This window comes from Rhododendron vialii, chromosome 3a (assembly GCF_030253575.1).
Source record: "Rhododendron vialii isolate Sample 1 chromosome 3a, ASM3025357v1".
In the NCBI taxonomy this organism is placed as follows: domain Eukaryota; kingdom Viridiplantae; phylum Streptophyta; class Magnoliopsida; order Ericales; family Ericaceae; genus Rhododendron; species Rhododendron vialii.
In genome coordinates this window covers 4,548,773-4,567,205 of record NC_080559.1, presented here as the reverse complement: position 1 = coordinate 4,567,205, position 18,433 = coordinate 4,548,773, and the positions used below count along the sequence as shown (strand labels likewise).

General features: G+C 37.3%; 2 protein-coding genes and 1 pseudogene across 3 annotated transcripts; all 3 read left to right on the top strand.

Annotated features, from left to right (window-relative positions):
* The first annotated feature begins 3,023 nt into the window (after window positions 1–3,023).
* LOC131320401 (type I inositol polyphosphate 5-phosphatase 10) lies at window positions 3,024–8,393 on the top strand. Of its 2 annotated transcripts, XM_058351107.1 has the most exons (8): window positions 3,024–3,181; window positions 3,299–3,379; window positions 3,475–3,579; window positions 4,526–5,033; window positions 5,733–5,929; window positions 6,023–6,131; window positions 6,964–7,112; window positions 7,902–8,393. In XM_058351107.1, exons 2-8 carry the CDS (start codon window positions 3,354–3,356, stop codon window positions 8,020–8,022), a joined length of 1,215 nt encoding a protein of 404 aa, XP_058207090.1. In that variant the 5' UTR covers window positions 3,024–3,181; window positions 3,299–3,353; the 3' UTR covers window positions 8,023–8,393. The 2 variants fall into 2 exon arrangements, with proteins under 2 accessions (XP_058207090.1, XP_058207089.1); XM_058351106.1 differs by lacking the exons at window positions 3,024–3,181; window positions 3,299–3,379; window positions 3,475–3,579 and adding an exon at window positions 3,628–3,880.
* Window positions 8,394–9,273: 880 nt separating this feature from the next.
* LOC131321062 (uncharacterized) lies at window positions 9,274–11,225 on the top strand. The gene is made up of 3 exons (XM_058352079.1): window positions 9,274–9,318; window positions 9,962–10,137; window positions 10,817–11,225. The coding sequence occupies exons 1-3, from the start codon at window positions 9,274–9,276 to the stop codon at window positions 11,208–11,210; spliced, it is 615 nt and encodes a 204-aa protein (XP_058208062.1). The 3' UTR covers window positions 11,211–11,225.
* A 2,647-nt stretch (window positions 11,226–13,872) lies between these two features.
* The window catches only part of LOC131320402 (type I inositol polyphosphate 5-phosphatase 10-like), a 29,832-nt pseudogene continuing 25,271 nt past the window's right edge, over window positions 13,873–18,433 (top strand).

The window sequence follows — 18,433 nt, the reverse complement described above, 5'->3', positions numbered from 1 at the left end:
AGACAGGTTTGGGCATGGACAAATGTTTGAGTATAACAGGTGTGAACACTGAATAGAAAATGGTAAGTGGGAATATTAGGTATGAAGCCCTTGTCTCCTGCTAACCTAACTATGTTGTCTCTCTGCCTGACTGTGAGATGTTTCCTATCTTTTCATACCATTATACTCCTGTATTTCCGCATTGGGCACAGGTTTTTCAGTTTACACGATGGGTACGGGTTTCAAGCGACACAAACTTGCAAAATAGGTACTCAGAATTCTCTTTTCAACTTTTGCACAGTTCATGTGGGATCACAGGGAAGGAAATCCTGAAATTCATTTTTTTTTTTTTATCGGCAGAAATCCTGGAATTCATGGCTAGTGTCTGCGTCACCCGTGCTTTAGATAATACTAAGAATTGTCTCTACTCACAAATGTCCAAACTTTTCCAGCTTAGAGGCAATCCGCTACTTGATAATCGGGCCCTCTCCGCTTTTGTATAGAAATCATTAAAACAGAAAACTTACCTATTCAATCCAATCCAATTGAAGATGGTCATGTGAAGGGAGTCGCAAGCGATTTTTCGCCCACAAGAGCCTAAGCCTGTCGGGACTGTTCTAATGATTTGGCCAACACAGACAAACATTATAAAAACAAAAAAAACAACTGCAGGAGATGCTGAATACAAGACTCAATTTTTCCCGACTATAGGTGATGCTTACGCTTCATTTTAACCACATCAGCCTCTTTGTCTTGTGTTGCAGTAACTCATGCTAGAAGAATTTAGAAATCCTATAGCCTCCGTTCATTGTCAAAATGGACAGCCGAATTAGCCGTACTATAACCCTGTAGGGCAGCCCACCCTATACATCCTACAGGATCCCGGACTTACCATGTAGGCTCCTCCAGGAGTACCCAAGTGTACTCTCGCGCGCACTTTCTTCAGAAAAGACTAAAATTATTGGCAAATTCCATTTCCTTATTCCTTTTTTCAGTGAAGATGACAACATAAAGCAAAAGCAGGGAGGAAAGAAACAAGAAAATTGACAAGAAAACTACTGGGGGGAATCAGCAGCTAACAGGGCCCTAGAAAGGGGGATTTTAGGCCAATGATCAAAGCAACTTGTACCCGCACATACTTTTCTTTTCTGGAGTATTTTGGTTGTTTTCTTATTTCTAAATTGTTTCTGTTTTGGGTTAGATAGATCTTTTGTTTTCTTTTGATTTTTTTTATTGTGACTCCTCTAGAAAGCGAATCTGAATGAAAGGAAAAGAGGAAGTACAACTTGACCATCATTTCTAAAGTAAAGAATATATTCATGTCTAGGGTCTTATCCTTAGTTGGGAAGGAAGGAAGAAAGCATGTTTAAAAGCTTGCGGATCTTCCTCTTATTAGCTTCATTTGGCAAAGCTTCCATTATTTTTAGGAGAAAAACTCACTTGTTTTCTTTTTTTTATAACTAGATGTTTGTGCCATCTTACATGCACCGACTAATTTTGAAGCCTTGAAATTAATAATCGGATAAACCTTGACTCGTCTATAAAGATCAACAAGTCACTCAAGAACATATTCACAGACTTAATATGTAGTGTTTTTAGGTATTCTAAGTACTTGTCAAAGCATAAAAAGATGCTTCAACATGCTCAACAAAATATCAGCACCATTATTCTTTTAGATTTGGTATCCGGTTCGGTTTAATAGATCGGTTACTCTGGGAATTAATCTAACTGTTGGTGAACGGAGAACTAATCAAAGCAAGAGCAAATTTGTCTATGCACTAACCCAACGCAGGCATTAATATTAAAACCCTAGTCTAAAGACATCTTTATATTTTTAATGTAGGAACCACTATTCAAAAAAGTATACATTCTCTCTTTCTTATTTTGAGTTCTTTCTTTTCACTTTGATTTCAAAGTAATAAAATTTGCAATCAATAAAGTTATGGGTACATATGAGTTTGTACATACCATGTACATATAAGTTTTGTGGGAGTCCATCTTAGATTCCACAAAAATGATTTGAACCACCTATTATTTTTAGAACATTTTTTTATGAAGCCTTGTAAAAAATCAGCACAACCCGATTTTTTTCTTAATTTGTGGGGCCAAACTTAACTGCTCAATTTCGCTCCTACAAATTCAGAAAAAATCCTTAGTGATATCGGGTTGAGCTGAGTTTTTACAAGCCTTCATAAAAAATTATTTTAAAAATAATAAATGGTTCGAATCATTTTTATGAAACCCAAAATGAACCCTAAGAAAGCTATATGTACATGATATTTACCTTGCATATATACATATAGCAGTACTCTAAAATTTGTGTAGTTATTATGGCATTATTGTAGAGCAAACAAGAAAAAAAATGCGGCTAGTCAAAAGCAAAAAATTATAGGGTAAACTATAGTTAACCCTCTTTAACTAAGCCTCGCGTGCACTTGGCCCCCTTTAACTTTTTTTTTTGGCATTCAACCCCCTCTAACTAATTGAAATTCAAACGGTCACAATTTCAAATGGTCATAACTTCTTCGTCCAAAATCGAAAACATGCAAATTATATATCGATTTCGAGGTCTTGAAGTCAGCTTTCTAATGACACCAAAATCACATCACGAATCAAAGCACACAGAAAGTTATGATCAAAAGAGTAAGAGCTGGTAGGCAGAAAGACCGTATTGATCATAACTTTCTGTGTGCTTTGAATCGTGATGTGATTTTGATGTCATTATAAAGCTGACTTCAAGACCTCGAAATCGATATATAATTTGCATGCGATTTTGGACAAAAAAGTTATGACCGTTTGAATTTCAGTTAGTTAGAAAGGATTGAGTGCAAAAAAAAAAAGTTAAAGGGGACAAATTGCACGCGAGGCTTAGTTAGAGGGGGTTAACTATTATACTAACAAGGTTGACGGGATATCATGGTACATGCTCTGAGATTGCCTAACTTTTGAGTAAAAAAATCATTAGCAAAGTACAATTCTGTCAAAAAAAAAAAAATCCAAAAGCCAACTCACTTTTTTATGGACATCCAAACGAAGCCTAATAAAGGCTCATTCCTTCCAAGAAGTCAACTTTATTCCATTTCATTCTTAACCATATATGTTTCTCCACTAACACCTTCTCTTGCCGGAGAAAGAACTGGTCCATTGGTGAGCTCCAAAATTTCAGAGCTTAATCAAAATGTCTCTGAACAGAGCTTTTCAGGTTGCTATTAAACTTCCATGTTGGTCTAATTCAATTGGGTTTTTTCCTTTTTCTATTGGGTTATTTTCTTTTTAATGTGTAGGTGTTTTTGAGACCACTATTTGATTTCAATTTCAGGGGTAGAAAAAGCTGGGTTTTTTTTTCATGTCCTTAGACCTAGATAGAGCCTCCAATGCCTCAAGAAGTTGAAACGTACAGGTATGCAGAATTCAATCTGATTTTCTTCCTTTTATTTTTCAAAATTTTAATCTATTACAATTGATGCTTATTGTTTTTCTTGTTTTTAATTTAAGGGTTTTTGTAGCGACATGGAATGTTGGTGGGATATCTCCCCACAATGGTCTCAATCTTGATGATTTTCTTCAAGTTCATGATCAATTTGATATATATGTTTTGGGGTATTCTTTTATCTCTTTATTTTTCTCAAATTCTATGCTTTTCTTTTGTGTTTTGCTTCTCAATTCTAAAGTTAGACAATTGTTTCTTGCTTAAAAAAATTAGTCCGAGACCGCAATTTGTTATGTTAGTTTGGTTACTCTCCCTCTCTGGATTTTACACAGGAAAACTAATGTGCATTGACTTTTGTTTCACTTTCACATATTTGTTTGATAATTGGGATGCGGGCGAGCTTACGCACACCTCGACTAATCCTGAGGCCCTGAAATTAACAATTGTGCAAGGGTTTTATTCTTGTTGGCTGTGAGAGTCAAATCTGTTTCACTGCCACATGTATGGACTCTTTTGTAATAGTTGTTCACATCTAATATTGCTTATGACTAACGATGATTCTCGAATGGTGTATGCCCAAACCGGAAAAAAAAACCTAGAACTGTACTGAGGTGGTGGCCGCAAAATTTTTGTTCTGCTTGCATGTAGTGCAGTATTTCATCCAGCTTAGACACTAAACCATCCATCCGATATTCAGTAGTATTTGTTGTAATGGTTTCTGTAGTTAGGAAAAAAACTTCTATACGCTCATAGTCATTTTTCTTGTATTTGTAAAAAGAATTTATACCCTTTTCAGTTCTGTTTCAGGAATTGTGGCTTTCTGTATGTTCAATAATTTTTCAGGAAATAGTCCCTTTAAATGCGGGAAATGCACTAGTCTCTATTGATGGTCCTAATGGTATTTGTCTGTCAAAACTTCACAGTACCTTTCTCCCATACTATTTCGCAATTTGTGCATCTTGTTTGTTTTCAATTCTCAGGGAATAGTCCCTTGAAATGCGGGAAATGTGTTGGTCTTTATTGCAATAGTCCTAACGACATTTGTACTTGTGGAAATTTCTGTATCCTTTTTTTCATAATGTTTCACTATTCATGGGTTAAATTTGTTCAAATCAGTTTTCAGGAAATAGTCCCTCTAAATGCTGGGAATGTGTTAGCCATAGAAGACAATGGGCCAGCAGCAAAATGGCTATCTATTATCAGCAGATCCTTGAACCATGGTTACCCTAGTCCTTTAATCAACCAAACAACTTCCCTCAAAACAGCTAGTAGAATTTTCAGGGCACAAAGCGTAAGAAAGCGGCTTAAGAGTTGCAACTGTAGTACTACTTCTGATCAACCGGAAAGGAAGTATAACAAGGATTCATGCTTCAAATGCCAACAGACAGAAAGTGATCCAGAAGATTTCATGGAACAGATCAATGATATTGGACCGGATAGTTTCGTTGTACCTGAATCTAACCCGTCTTCTGGTTGTAACATGATCAAGTACAGCCTTATAGCATCCAAGCAGATGGTGGGAATCTTCCTTACTATTTGGGTTAGGAAGGAGCTAGTGCAGTACATTGGCCACTTGAGAACTTCCTACATTAGTCGCGGAATCATGGGTTACCTGGGGAACAAGGTGAGGATGATTCAAAATTATCCTATTACTATAAAGAATGGATACATTAGGGATACAGACACGCTGTTACGGAAAATCCTAAAGAAGCAGGGTATGTCTAAGAAGGGGATACATTAGTCGATTTTTTTTAGAATATGATAAATTTAAGAATGGTGAGAAGCCAATTTGGTAATTAGGCATTAATTTAAGCACTAGTAGGCTTATGAGTACGGATACACTCATGCAACACATTTGTGTAATTTTAAGGATTTGTCAATACAAAAAAAAATACTTTAATCAGTATTTCTTTCCCAATAAGAGGTAACCGAAATATTTGGAAATTATTATGTAAGCTGTCTAAACTGTTGTAATCTAGTTCCAGAAAGGTTACCATCCCTATTGCATATGAAAGTTAGGATATGTGAGTGAGAGTATCTGAAAGTATATGGATTAGTTAGCCGATCAAAAAAAAAATTATGGATCCGTCTCGGAAAAATCATTGAATACATGCATCGGGTAAGTATTAGTATCCAATGCTTGAATGATCTGAAAACAACTCCATTCTAAAGGTATTGGTGCTTCGTAGTACGAGAAAGACTTGCTAGATTGATATGAATATGTGCATATGTATGTGATTATGCAAACTTGGTAACTATATAGAATTATGATTTCTATGAAATGTTCTTACTTCTTATATATGTGATGATTTCCTTGTTTCAGGGGTGCATCTCGTTGAGTATGTCTTTTCACCAGACAAGCTTTTGTTTTGTCTGCAGTCACTTGGCATCCGGGGAGAAAGAAGGGGATGAGCTTAGAAGAAATTTGGATGTTATAGAGATTATTAAAAATGCTCAGTTTACTAAGATCTGCAAAAGACCGTATAGTAGGAGGATGCCGGAGAAAATTCTAGAACACGAGTAAGCATTCCGAGAATTCTAATTGTACGAGTTTGAAATTTTCAACTTGTGTACATGAATTTCTGAACTCATTTCACTTGAATTTGTTTGCAGCCGAATCATATGGTTAGGGGATTTAAACTACCGAATTGCTCTGAGCTACGCTGCTACCAGAAAATTTGTGGACGAGAACAACTGGGATGCACTTCTCAATAAGGATCAGGTAGTTATCTAACACTTCTGATCGGGAATTGCTGAAAGGTGTTTTGGCATACAATGGAAATTAAGTTTTTGAAAAAAACTAAAGCGCGGGTTAGATCATAATTGGTATTTTCATCTTCCAAAGGATCGGTTTCCCTATTCGCCAGTTTTTTTGGCAGCCTAGGACAGTGAACAGGCTGAAAGTTGGGTCGATAGACGTAATGATCTGGGCACTATTTCAAATAGAGACTTTGGGTTTCTGTTAAAAACATATATCAGAGATAATGATATGCTGAGTGTTTTCGGCTGTCATCATCTTGAGCCAACCATAGCTCACACCTTTTGACCTTATGCACGCCCTACAAATTATGTCTGTATCACCTCATTAATAGGTTTTAATACATTTGCCGATATAAAAGGCCTTCGATGTAATGGTTAAAATTCGATCAAGCAATACAATGCAATCTTTATCCTCTACCTAGAAATCTACCATTTCTTCCTGTGATGTGCACTGCATAGTGACCCTTAAAAGTCCCTAAAAGCGTCACGCAGAAGCTAAAGTGAGTGGATTTCTGACTAGTAACTATCCATGCTTTATCATATTCTGGGATGTTGTGTTATTTCTTAGAGACTCAAAAGATTTGAACAATGAGTCTCAGGATGTTGAAATGCATCCAATAAACTCTCTCTTTTCCGAAATACCATGTTTTCCGTTTCAAGCGAGTAAAGTGAAATGAGTTTGTGTTCTGCAAGTGACTCTATGTTCACTTGTTCAGTGTTGTGGTTTACTCTTCATTGCTCAAAAGACAATGACATGGTGTTCCTTTTTTTCCTTTGTGGTTTTCTTTTGATAGCTGAAGATCGAAAGGGAAGCCGGCCGAGTATTCAACGGATGGAAAGAAGAGAAGATCTACTTTGCACCTACGTACAAATATTATAACAATTCAGATGCTTATGCTGGAGAGATTGAAAAATCAAAGAGCAAAAGGAGAACTCCAGCATGGTATGTTTGTGTTTTCATCAGCGAGCCTCAAATCCATACCCATTGAAAACGAAACAAGATAGATATTTAGAACTTGGAGCGTCTCCACTCAAATCACTATTTGAAAGAGATCATTCCACCCAAAACCATTTATTTCTGATATGGCAGTTGGCATTTCCTCATTTGGACATCTTCCTAGCTGCCAACTTAATGAATTCTCGATATTTCAAGTTGGGGCATTGAAGGAGTAACTCTTTGAAGCAAAATGGCGTTGAATGGGATGTTTTTTAGGGGAAATTCGAAAACTATCCCTATCTATCGCCTAAATATCTCATAATCACTTGAACTTATCCCAAAACTATCGCATAAATGTCTCGTAAACACTTGAACTAATTGGTGTTCCAATTAAACACCTCATCGCCATCTCAGATAATTCTGTTTCTTATTTGACGGTGGTTGCTGTAGTCACTTGGGGGGGGGGGGGGGGGTGGTGTGGGGAGCCCCAATTCAAATTATTTTCAACTTCAGATGTTCAATTAGAATATCGTTAAGTGCAGGTGTTTATGAGACATTTAGTTGATATTTCACAAACAGTTCTTAAAAGTTTCCATTTTCTATTTGGACAAAATGGGGTGGGTGGGAAGTTTTTCAAATTTTGATGTATACCAACTTGCCACGTAAGACTTCAAAACATCCGGCATACCAAAGTTTTAGCGGTTCAGGTGGAGATGCTCTCACGCGTTATATATTCATGTAAATATGGACTTTTTCAGAGGAGTAATGTTAATATGAGGATTTTGAAAAATGCAGGTGTGACAGAATATTATTCCATGGAGAAGGGATACGTCAACTGTCATATGTGCGCAGGGAGTTGAGATTTTCTGACCACCGGCCTGTTTGTGCAACATTTTTAGTGGATGTTGTAGTTTAGTGGATGAACACCAGGGATCCGAGAACCCTATAGTGAGCAATTCCAACAGTCCATAAGTTCTACAATTTGGATTAAAAAAAAAAACTCTTCCACGGAGGAGAATAACTCTTCCCTAGAAGAGTTTGTTTTTAATCCGAACCATTAATTGCTTAGATAGATAGTTGAGATCGATACTCACTACAACCCCGTAGTGACTTTTGCTCACTACGGGGTCCCCAGGTCCGAACACAACTGAACAAGGGAATTTATGCCTTCAACATGAAAGTTGGAATTGATGAAATCTTATGTACCTCCAGCTAACTCCAAATATTGTTTCAATGTGTGCAGATAGTGTTGTTTGAATGATTATTTGAATTTTATTCTTTTCTTTCTGGCATAAGTATATCAAGCTCAAGTGGTTAATGAAAAGAAAAGGAAAAGTTGGCAAACAAAGCTTATGTCAACATAAGTGGTTGGGCTCCTTGTCATGAAGCCTTGTGATTTTGCCGTTTGCTTTTTCCTAAAGTTTGAGGTTTGAGTCCCCTTGTCAATAATTATTGAGGTCTCCTCTCTCCCCTTGCAAAAGTGTTTGAAATGGTTATGAAAGGGTTGTAGGAATTAATCTAAGGAGCGTGCAAGTTGGCTTGAGTTATCTTGCGTTACTTAAAAAACATAACTTATGTGATGGTCTCTGACAGAACTCGTGCCACTGTGGCCACTCAAATCCTATGCAAGAAACTTCTTATTCAAAGTCAGATCATCGTAGTTCATCATCGTAGTTGTGCACCAAATGTCTATTTTTTGGGGTTTGGAGGTTAAGGCCGCAAACCTAAACATTACGTCCGCATTGTTAAAAAGGTTTAACATCACAGCTACATAACTAACAAGCCGCGGCCGCAAGGACTGCTTTCTGGGCTAGAAATGGGCTTTAAACTGTACTTCTTGGGTTTCGGCTTTAATGGGCTTGTTGTGCTTGGACAGGCTTAAATTGACTTGGCCTACCTCCATTTTACAAATCCAAAAAAGTCATTGAAATGGGCCCAAAACAAATTTCAAAAAATTTTTAAGTGGGCCAAATGATTTCTTTGCAAAATTCACACAAGATAGTAATAGTAAATATTTTGATAACTATATTTTTTATAAAAATAAATGCTTGGAGGTCCACGGTGATTGGATTGGGTTGAAGTTAGGATATTGTCAATTTTTCTGATGAAGAAAATTAAACCTTTTTTTTTTGTTGATACTGAAGAAAATTAAACTAAAGTCGGAAAAATGATGCAAGTGAACCCCAAGGAGTTAGCATGGGGTGGTCAAGGTGTAAATTTTGGGTTTTGCTTCCTCTTGTGTCATGAATTCAAAACCTCTTAGGTGCTATCAGCTCTTGTAATCGTACGAGATTTTATCTGGAATTTAAATAAGCTCTCCGTTAATAAGCGATGGAATTGATTAGCCATAAATTAAGTTGATGTGTGCATAAATTAATCTAAACACTCTGAATTATCAAAAAGAGAAGCCAATTAGCCCTCCTATTCCGACTCAGATCCTGTCCAATGTAAGCCTCCCTTAAGTCCCGTGTAGTTTTGTACTTTCGTGGGCTCTTCCCGAGTCTACAACAATGATTGAAATTATTCACTTTTTAGATCTCGTCGAGAACAATGACTACGCTGATCGGATATCGTTTGATAGAACTGGACGGGATTGGAGGGAGGCACACTAGACGGAATGTGTCAGCTATGTCTATCGGTGCATCATCGCACCGTTATGGTCGACACTTTGTTGTTCAATTGAATCAATTCTCTCTTATTTATTTGAATGATCCTTTATCTGATTAACAGAAAGTCTACACAACAGGAAACCTACCAGCCCATGCGCCAACCCTGGATAGCCCAAAACAATGTAGTTTTGGGCGCCCCTAAAAAAAAAAACCCAAAATACTTCTTCTGGTTCTGCGCGATGAAAGAGAAAGGGAGAGAGAGGAGGACGACGACGACAACCGGACCAACACCATCACTGCGACCGCTACCGGAGACGACCACCGCGACCACCATCACCACCGGCGACCTTCCCTCCACCGACCGCCACCACCAGTGGCGATTTTCGCCTTCGCGACTTCCGACGGGACCCCACACCGCCAAGGTCTCTCTCCGTTCGTTATTTTGTTCGTTTCTCTCTCAATTGAAAGTTAGGATTTTGGTTTCTTTGCTTTTCCTTATTTCGTTTCTGCTTGGAATTGAAAATGAGATTTCAATTGAAAGTTAGGGTTTTGAATCCAAATTGAACCACAGGTACAACTTTACTTAGCAATCGTTTTGGTCCTCCCATTTTCCTCCCAGGCCGATTTCTCGTTCATCTCTGTACCTCAAATTCATAAGAGCATTCTCTGGAGTAGGCTTATCAACCCAAATGGAGAACCTCCATATGAGAAACTCAAGGAAAGCATCAATTTCTGGTTCATATTGGAATAAAAATCTTGGCTAATCCCAAGGAAAAGAAGAGAAACAAGTTGAATTCCTTGTAGCTATACTAGTAACCTCTTCAAATGAAAAACCAAATAAGCCACGTAATACATACCTTCATCAGACTAAAGACATTAACCAACTGTTCTTTCAGCATGGCAAATATTTCAATGTTGAGTCTGCGTGCATCCACCTGATTCTCTTTCTTAAAAAGGGTCTTATTGAGATGACTGCTCATTTAAATGTGTGTGGAAATTAGATTTACCCAAGGTTTAATTTTGCAAACTGATCAACTTTTTTCAAAATTTGAGCAAGGTGGTTTAGGAAGAAGGTGGCCTAATTGATGTGTGTTTTAACAGGTGCTGGAATTGGCTGGAAAACGCGGCGAGGGACAACAAGAAGACCTGTATCATGCCACAACCCATTCATGTTGTAGCTATTACTGTGAACATCCTAATGATGCTTCAAACATCTTCCAGTGTCGATGCCAACGATGACGAGGATGAGGACGAAGAGGAGACAGGTAGTGAGGAGGAGGAGGAGGAGGAAGACGGGAGCATGAGGACGATGATAGTGAGGGTGGTAATAGTAGTTTTTTTTATTTTTATTTTTTGCTCGCAGCTTAAGGGAGAGGATAAATGTAATGCCCATATAATGGTTTTTGTATCCGGAAGACTATGTATTACGCTCATCATTCTAGTGAATGCCAAAGTTTGCTCTATTTATTTTTTGTTGCTTTCGTGGTTTTTCTGAAGACAATGTTTGGTTTTCTTTGTTATTTCAAAACTTTAAACTTGAATGTGCTTGATGATTTTATGACTTTGGCTTTGTGAATGGTCATTAGGACGATAAATGCTCGGTGTGGACTTGTGCGTAACATGTTGTTGTTGTTGCACTGAACGAGACGCGAGACGTCGGGTTATGATAAAAAAGGGGAGGTGCTGCCCAAATTTTACGAGAAACTACCTTGTGTCTCCTTTTGCCAGCTCTAGGCATTATCATGAACTTGGCACTGGCACTAACTTTATGTCAATCAGTAAACAACTTAGCATCATAGAAACTACAAGATCAACATGAAATATTTTGTAGCTACGGTAATGAGCAACTTATGCTGAAAATGTAACAGCAAGCCAAACTGCTTTGACCTATACTTTCCCGCATATGCTAATTACATTTAGACACCTGCGTTGGTGTGTATGTTGTCGAAAAAGAGGGCCAAGAGGTAACAAAAATACTTAAGTAAGTTTGAAATCCTAACTTTTTGATGACGAGGAGAAAAAGGAGCCGTGTCTGACACGTGTCCGATACGGAAACGGACACGAAACAAGGACATTCCATAAACTCAATTTTTAGCACTCCAGAAACTAAAAGTGAAACTCAATTTCAGATATGGATACGACACAATACATCTTTCAAGATACGATACGGATATGGATACGACACAATACGTTTGACTAATATAAATTGCATTCATCCAATATAATCCAACACATTGCAACCTTGCAACAGTCACAGGTTCAATAAGCAAAATACAAGAAACTCTCTATATCAATAAGCAAGTCTTCTACTATTCGCCGTTATCATTTGCATTCAACATTTCTGAAATACTTTATTGTGCTCCTCCCCACCCTTGCCCTTGACTTTCCATAGAAAGAGAAATGTATACTAGGGGGAATCAGCAGCTAACAGGGCCCTAGAAAGGGGGAATGTAGGCCAATGATCAAACCAACTTGTACCCGCACATACTTTTCTTTTCTGGAGTATTTTGGTTGTTTTCTTATTTCTAAATTGTTTCTGTTTTGGGTTAGATAGATCTTTTGTTTTCTTTTGATTTTTTTTATGTATTGTGATTCCTCTAGAAAGTGAATCTGAATGAAAGGCCAAGAGGAAGTACAACTTGACCATCATTTTCTAAAGTAAAGAATATATTCATGTCTAGGGTCTTATCCTTAGTTGGGAAGGAAGGAAGAAAGCATGTCTAAAAGCTTGTGGATCTTCTTCTTATTAGCTTCATTTGGCAAAGCTTCCATTTTTTTAGGAGAAAACTCACTTGTTTTCTTTTTTATAACTAGATGTTTGTGTCATCTTACATGCATTGAATAATTTTGAAGCCCTAAAATTAATGATCGGGCAATCATTTGACGCGTCTATAAAGATCAAAAAGCTACTCAAGAGCATGTTCATAGGCTTAATATGTGGTGTTTTTAGGTATTCTAAGTACTTGTCAAAGCATAAAAAGATGCTTCATCATGCTCAACAAAATATCAGCACCATTATTCTTTTAGATTTGGTATCCGGTTTAATAGATCGGTTACTCTGGGAATTAATCTAAATGTTCGTGAACGGAGAACTAATCAAAGCAAGAGCAAATTTATCTATGTACTAACCCAACACAGGCGTTAATACCCATGAGTGTGGTCAAAATCTAGTCTAAAGGCATCTTTAAATTTTTGATTGTGCGCTAGCTTCTAAGATTAACTTTAACACGATGAGCTACGGTAACTCACAAATGTACGAACAGATTCAAAAAAGTATACATTTCTCTTTCTTATTTTGAGTTCTTTCTTTTCACCTTGATTTCAAAGTAATAAAATTTGTGTAGTTATTATGGCATTATTGTAGAGCCAACAAAAAAAAAAAAAACTGCTGGTCAAAAGCAAAAATTTATACAACTTTGAAACAAGTTTGACGGGATATCATGGTACATGTCTGAGATTGCCTAACTTTTGAGTAAAAAAGGGAAAATTTCAAAATGAGATCTGAATTTTGCCCCAAATGTCACAGAGACACCTGAACTTAAATTTATTTCAATTAAACACATGTACTAACAAAATTTCCAAATTTAGACACATGAACTTAAGTTTATTTCAATTAAACACATGTACTAACAAAATTTCCAAATTTAGACCTCCGCCGTTATACTCCGTCCCAAAAATTGCTGACATGACATTTCCAACCCGTTTAAGTTGCCTCATTGCACATGTTTTTTTGCCCAAACCCAGTTCTTCTTTCTGCTCGGCATACTTCTAATGATGAGTTTCGCTTGGGTGCATCATCTCTTGTTAGAAACATGTGCAATTGGGTAACTTAAATGGGTTGAAGATGCCATATCAACAATTTTTGGGACGGAGTATAACGGCGGGGGTCTAAATTTGAGGATTTTATTAGTACAGGTGTTTAATTGAAATAAACTTTAAGTTCAGGTGTCTAAATTTGGGGATTTTGTTAGTATAAGTGTTTAATTGAAATAAATTTAAGTTCAGGTGTCTCTGTGACATTTGGTACAAAGTTCATGTGCTATTTTGAAATTTTTCCGTAAAAAAATCATTAGCAAAGTACAATTCTGTCCAAAAAAAAATCCAAAAGCCAACTTTTTTATAGACATACAAACGAAGCCTAATAAAGACTCATTCCTTCCAAGAAGTCAACGTTATTCCATTTCATTCTTAACCATATATGTTTCTCCACTAACACCTTCTCTCTACCGGAGAAAGAACTGGTCCATTGGTGAGCTCCAAAAGTTCAGAGCTTAATCAAAATGTCTCTGAACAGAGCATTTCAGGTTGCTATTAAACTTGCATGTTGGTCTAATTCAATTGGGTTTTTTCCTTTTTCCATTGGGTTATTTTCTTTTTAATGTGTAGGTGTTTTTGAGACCACTGTTTGATTTCAATTTCAGGGTTAGAAAAAGCTGGGTTTTTTTTTTTCATGTCCTTAGACCTAGATAGAGCCTCCAATGCCTCAAGAAGTTGAAACGTACAGGTATGCAGAATTCAATCTGATTTTCTTCCTTTTATTTTTCAAATTTTTTAATCTATTACAATTGATGCTTATTGTTTTTCTTGTTTTTTAATATTAATATTAGGGTTTTTGTAGCGACATGGAATGTTGGTGGGAAATCTCCCCACAATGGTCTCAATCTTGATGATTTTCTTCAAGTTCATGATCAGTTTGATATATATGTTTTGGGGTATGCTTTCATCTCTTTATTTTTCTCAAATTCTATGCTTTTCTTTTGTGTTTTGCTTCTCAATTCTAAACGTATACCATTTTTTCTTGCTAAAAAAATTTGTCCGAGACCTTGTTATTGTTTGTTTGGTTACTCACTCTCTGGATTTTACCCAGGAAAACTAATGTGCATTGACTTTCGTTTCACTTTCACATATTTGTTTGATAATTGGGATGCGGGCAAGCTTACGCACACCTTAACTAATTCTGAGGCCCTGAAATTAACAATTGTGTAAGGGTTTTATTCTTGTTTGCGGTGAGAGTCTAATCTGTTTCACTGCCACATATATGGTCTCTTTTGAAATTAACACATGGCTATATCTTCGCGTACGCTAGCTTATAAATTTATAACATTTGTATACCAAGAAATCGTAATCTTTTTTTTTTTTGATAGGCCAAGAAATCATAATTTATATGTGAAAACTCATAGCAGTTGCGTAAATATTAATGACATTGACATAAAATCTCCCAATAGTTGGATAAAAATTCGTACACACCAACTATATATGGAGTGTGTATTGTAGCATTTGTTTTATATGTAGGATTTACAATGATATCTTTCATTTCTGTCAAAATTAAAGCTACATTAGCTGATCTAGTCTGCTGGGTCGCCATTGTTAAATCGAGCTTTGTGCTCAAAATTGCTCACGGGCTGGATGCTAATGGTCTGGATAATCATGGGCTGCATTATGTCCAGTAGATGAGTGGTTTTGATTTTTATGAAGTTTTGTGATTCATTTCTCGAGCAAGATCTGTGTTAATGTAGATCTTGATTGCAAACCTCGATGGGCAGTCATCTGTTGGACTGAGATCGGGTTAATCGTTTGGATTTATTCCATTAATTCTTGTTCTAGTTAGTCCCGGTGTGTCGCCGGTTTTGGATATATGTAGTAGTTTGGTTTTGCCAATAAATTAGGAAAATGATCATAACAGGTGCTGTTTGGTCCTAGCCCAGTTTAGTGACTAGGCATTCAAGCCATTAAGGGCTCATTGCTGTGCACCTTATCGCGCTGCATCTTTCAAAACCCAAGAGCTTTTGCTTCTATGAGCCCATTTCTTTCTTAGCGTGACAAGTGTGTGATTGTGTCTGTTCTTATTAGATGAGTGGTTATTCACTGATTGAGCGGAGCAGATTTTAGTCCCCTGCAGTGTTGTGTGCCTCGAAATGTGCCAGTTCTTTACTGGTGGCAGATTAGAGGCTCCTTTGCTGTCTCTCTTATGGTGGGCGGTGAGCCTTTGGTAATCGGTTGAGGTTGTGTAGATTGTGTGGATTGGGCTTTCGAGTGGGGTTTAGAGGGTACCCGTGTTTGGTTGCATTTATCTCTGTCTGCCTCCTCAGGCTCGAGGTCCTCTGTAGTAGCTGTTTCTCTGGATGAGAGTGCCTCGTTGAGGTCTTTTCTGGGTTGGTCAGTGGTGCATAATGGAAACGGTTTATTATTTAAGAAATAGATATTTAGTTTTATTATTTTGGTTATAAATTATTTTTGAATATTCTGCTTTAAGTGCCATTTGTTTTGGCAAGTTTTCTTTTAATATTTAGTATTTTGAGATCAAATCTTTTGATTTTGGTAATATTGAGTCAAATAGCGATTCACCAGGATTCAGCTTCCTGTTTTGCTGATTCCTTTTTGGTCTTAGGTTTTTAGTATAAAATAAGTTGTAAGGTGACATTAAAATGGAGTTGTTATTGAATTAAAGAAAAATTGAGAGTTTTCTCATTAACGTGTATTCGAAGAGGGAGTACCTCTAGTTCATATCCATTGTGTTTATGTTTCAAAGAGAGAATCTTTAACATAAGCAAATTCGTGATCTCTTCTTGCAAATAGTTTCGTAAAAGGAGGCTGCGCTACATCAGTCGGAGTATTTCAATCTTGGCCTGCTTATCCCATCTCTGGAGATTAGTAGTGTTTGGTTTTGGCAGGGGTGGGTTGTTTTGGCGAGGCTTGGAATTTGGATGAAAGAGTTAGACTAGTTGGAATGGGCATGGTATGTAGTGTGGGCCCCCCTATCGGATGTCGTCATCTCTAGTTGAGCCTCTTCTTGGTGCCTTGTTCCACTGTAGTAGCTGATTAACTTCCCCTATGTCGAATTGCCATGTTGTTGTTAGTTCTCAGTGATGGTCTATCACATGGTCATTTCTGATCGTGACTCTTTATTTCATTTCCTAGCTTGGCGGGATGTGCCAAGTAATAGTTTGGTTTCATGTAATCATTACTACTTGTATCACTTCATAGGTTCACACCCATTGTACTATCTTTCCTCACAGATGGATAGTGCAACGGGGGTAAGATATTAAAACTTATGGAAATTTTGTTATTCCACTTACTCTACCTTACTATGCATGCGGGTTGTGCATGTGATACTGCAATTTCTTTTCAGTTTTCTTTTCCTCCTAGGGTATGTCCCTTAAAGGCTATACATTCGGTTAACCCTTTTTAATTTCAAGCCAATTTACCCAAAAAAAAAAAGCTTGCTAGGGACTCAACCTCCATTAGTTGACCTAGGCAAAGTTTAAAGCATGGGAGGAGAAAAAATCAAGAATGGAAACCCAACCTCAAAGGTTGTGACTTTGGAACTACGTAAAAGGCCTGATTCCCTAATTGGGCTACGTAGGCAATCTCACTTTGAGATGCGGCCCAAACATGTGGAGAGAAGGAAAAATATCAAAGGGATTTGTACTCAATGATAGACATGGCTAACCCTGCGTATTGAGCTTGCAAAAGATGAGTTAGTCATTTTTCAAAGAATTAACAAAAAAAAAAGTCACGAGAATCATTACTCGTCCTCTCTGACTCAAAAGTCATCAATACAAGGGACAAGATATCTCAGAGATCCTAAAGCATGACAAAGAGACTATGGAATATGGCGAAAGCAAACAAAAGGCGTAAATCAGATTTAAGCATAAGAAAGAAGGAACACCACTTGGCTAAAAAGTCCAGCTTCTCTAGGAAATAGAAGTAATGGCCGAAGAATGAAACCCTCAGCCAAGCAATCCATTCCACGGCCGGTGTTTTGATTTATCCACCAAGGGATTGTTTTTGTTGTAAAACCATTTTCAAGGCCATGCTCTAAAACTATTGCATACAATCGTGAAGTATCTCGAGGATAAAACATGTTCCCATAAGACAGAGTTTAAAATGCAAAAGAAACTTGCTGAAATATTGTAGAGACCCGTGTTAATTTTTAATTAACTTTATTGTTTTGTAAAAGCTGGAGTTGTGAAAAAAAAAGAAAAGAAAGAATAATGATGTGGAAGTATGTTGGGGTCCTTGTGATATTACTTGGAAGTTGTGGGAACCAGCTTAATGTTATGATGGATGAGGGGTTGAGTGTGAATAGCATTATATATAGACGGGTGGAGTACTACCCGGGAAAGAATCTCTTTCCCTTCTCTTGTTTTTTTTTTCCTCACGTCTCTCTCTCGCCATATCTCTCTCGGCCTCTCACTTGGATCTTGTTCTCCACCCAAATTCCTCGCAAACCCATACACCTTTCATCGTTCTTAAGTGACCTCGGCACGTAGAGTCGTGGGAAGAGCTCAAGAGGAAGAGGAAAGTTCTTGGTGGATTTCAAGTTTGGGGCTAGGGCTTTGTTTGATCTTGGGGTTTTGCTCAAAACCCTTGAGGTAGGGATTTCTAACTACCTCTATATGTTATTGAGAAGATTTCGTGCATAAAAATCACGGTGATTGTTTCCTTTTTGTGCTTGGATAAGACTCTTGAAATCTGGAAAATTCGTGCAGAAAATCCATAGGTATCAATACCCCATATAGAGGTATTGATCCCACATGTTCTCCCTGGACTTTACATGACCAAGTATCGATACCCACAAAAAGGGTGTGTCGATACCAGCTTGCTCACTGGACAGTTTTCATGTGTTGATATGGAAGGAAAATTGTTTGATGTTGGTATTACTTGATTGACGAGATCAAGGGGTTGGTAAAATAGTGAATGATTTGATGTATTTAT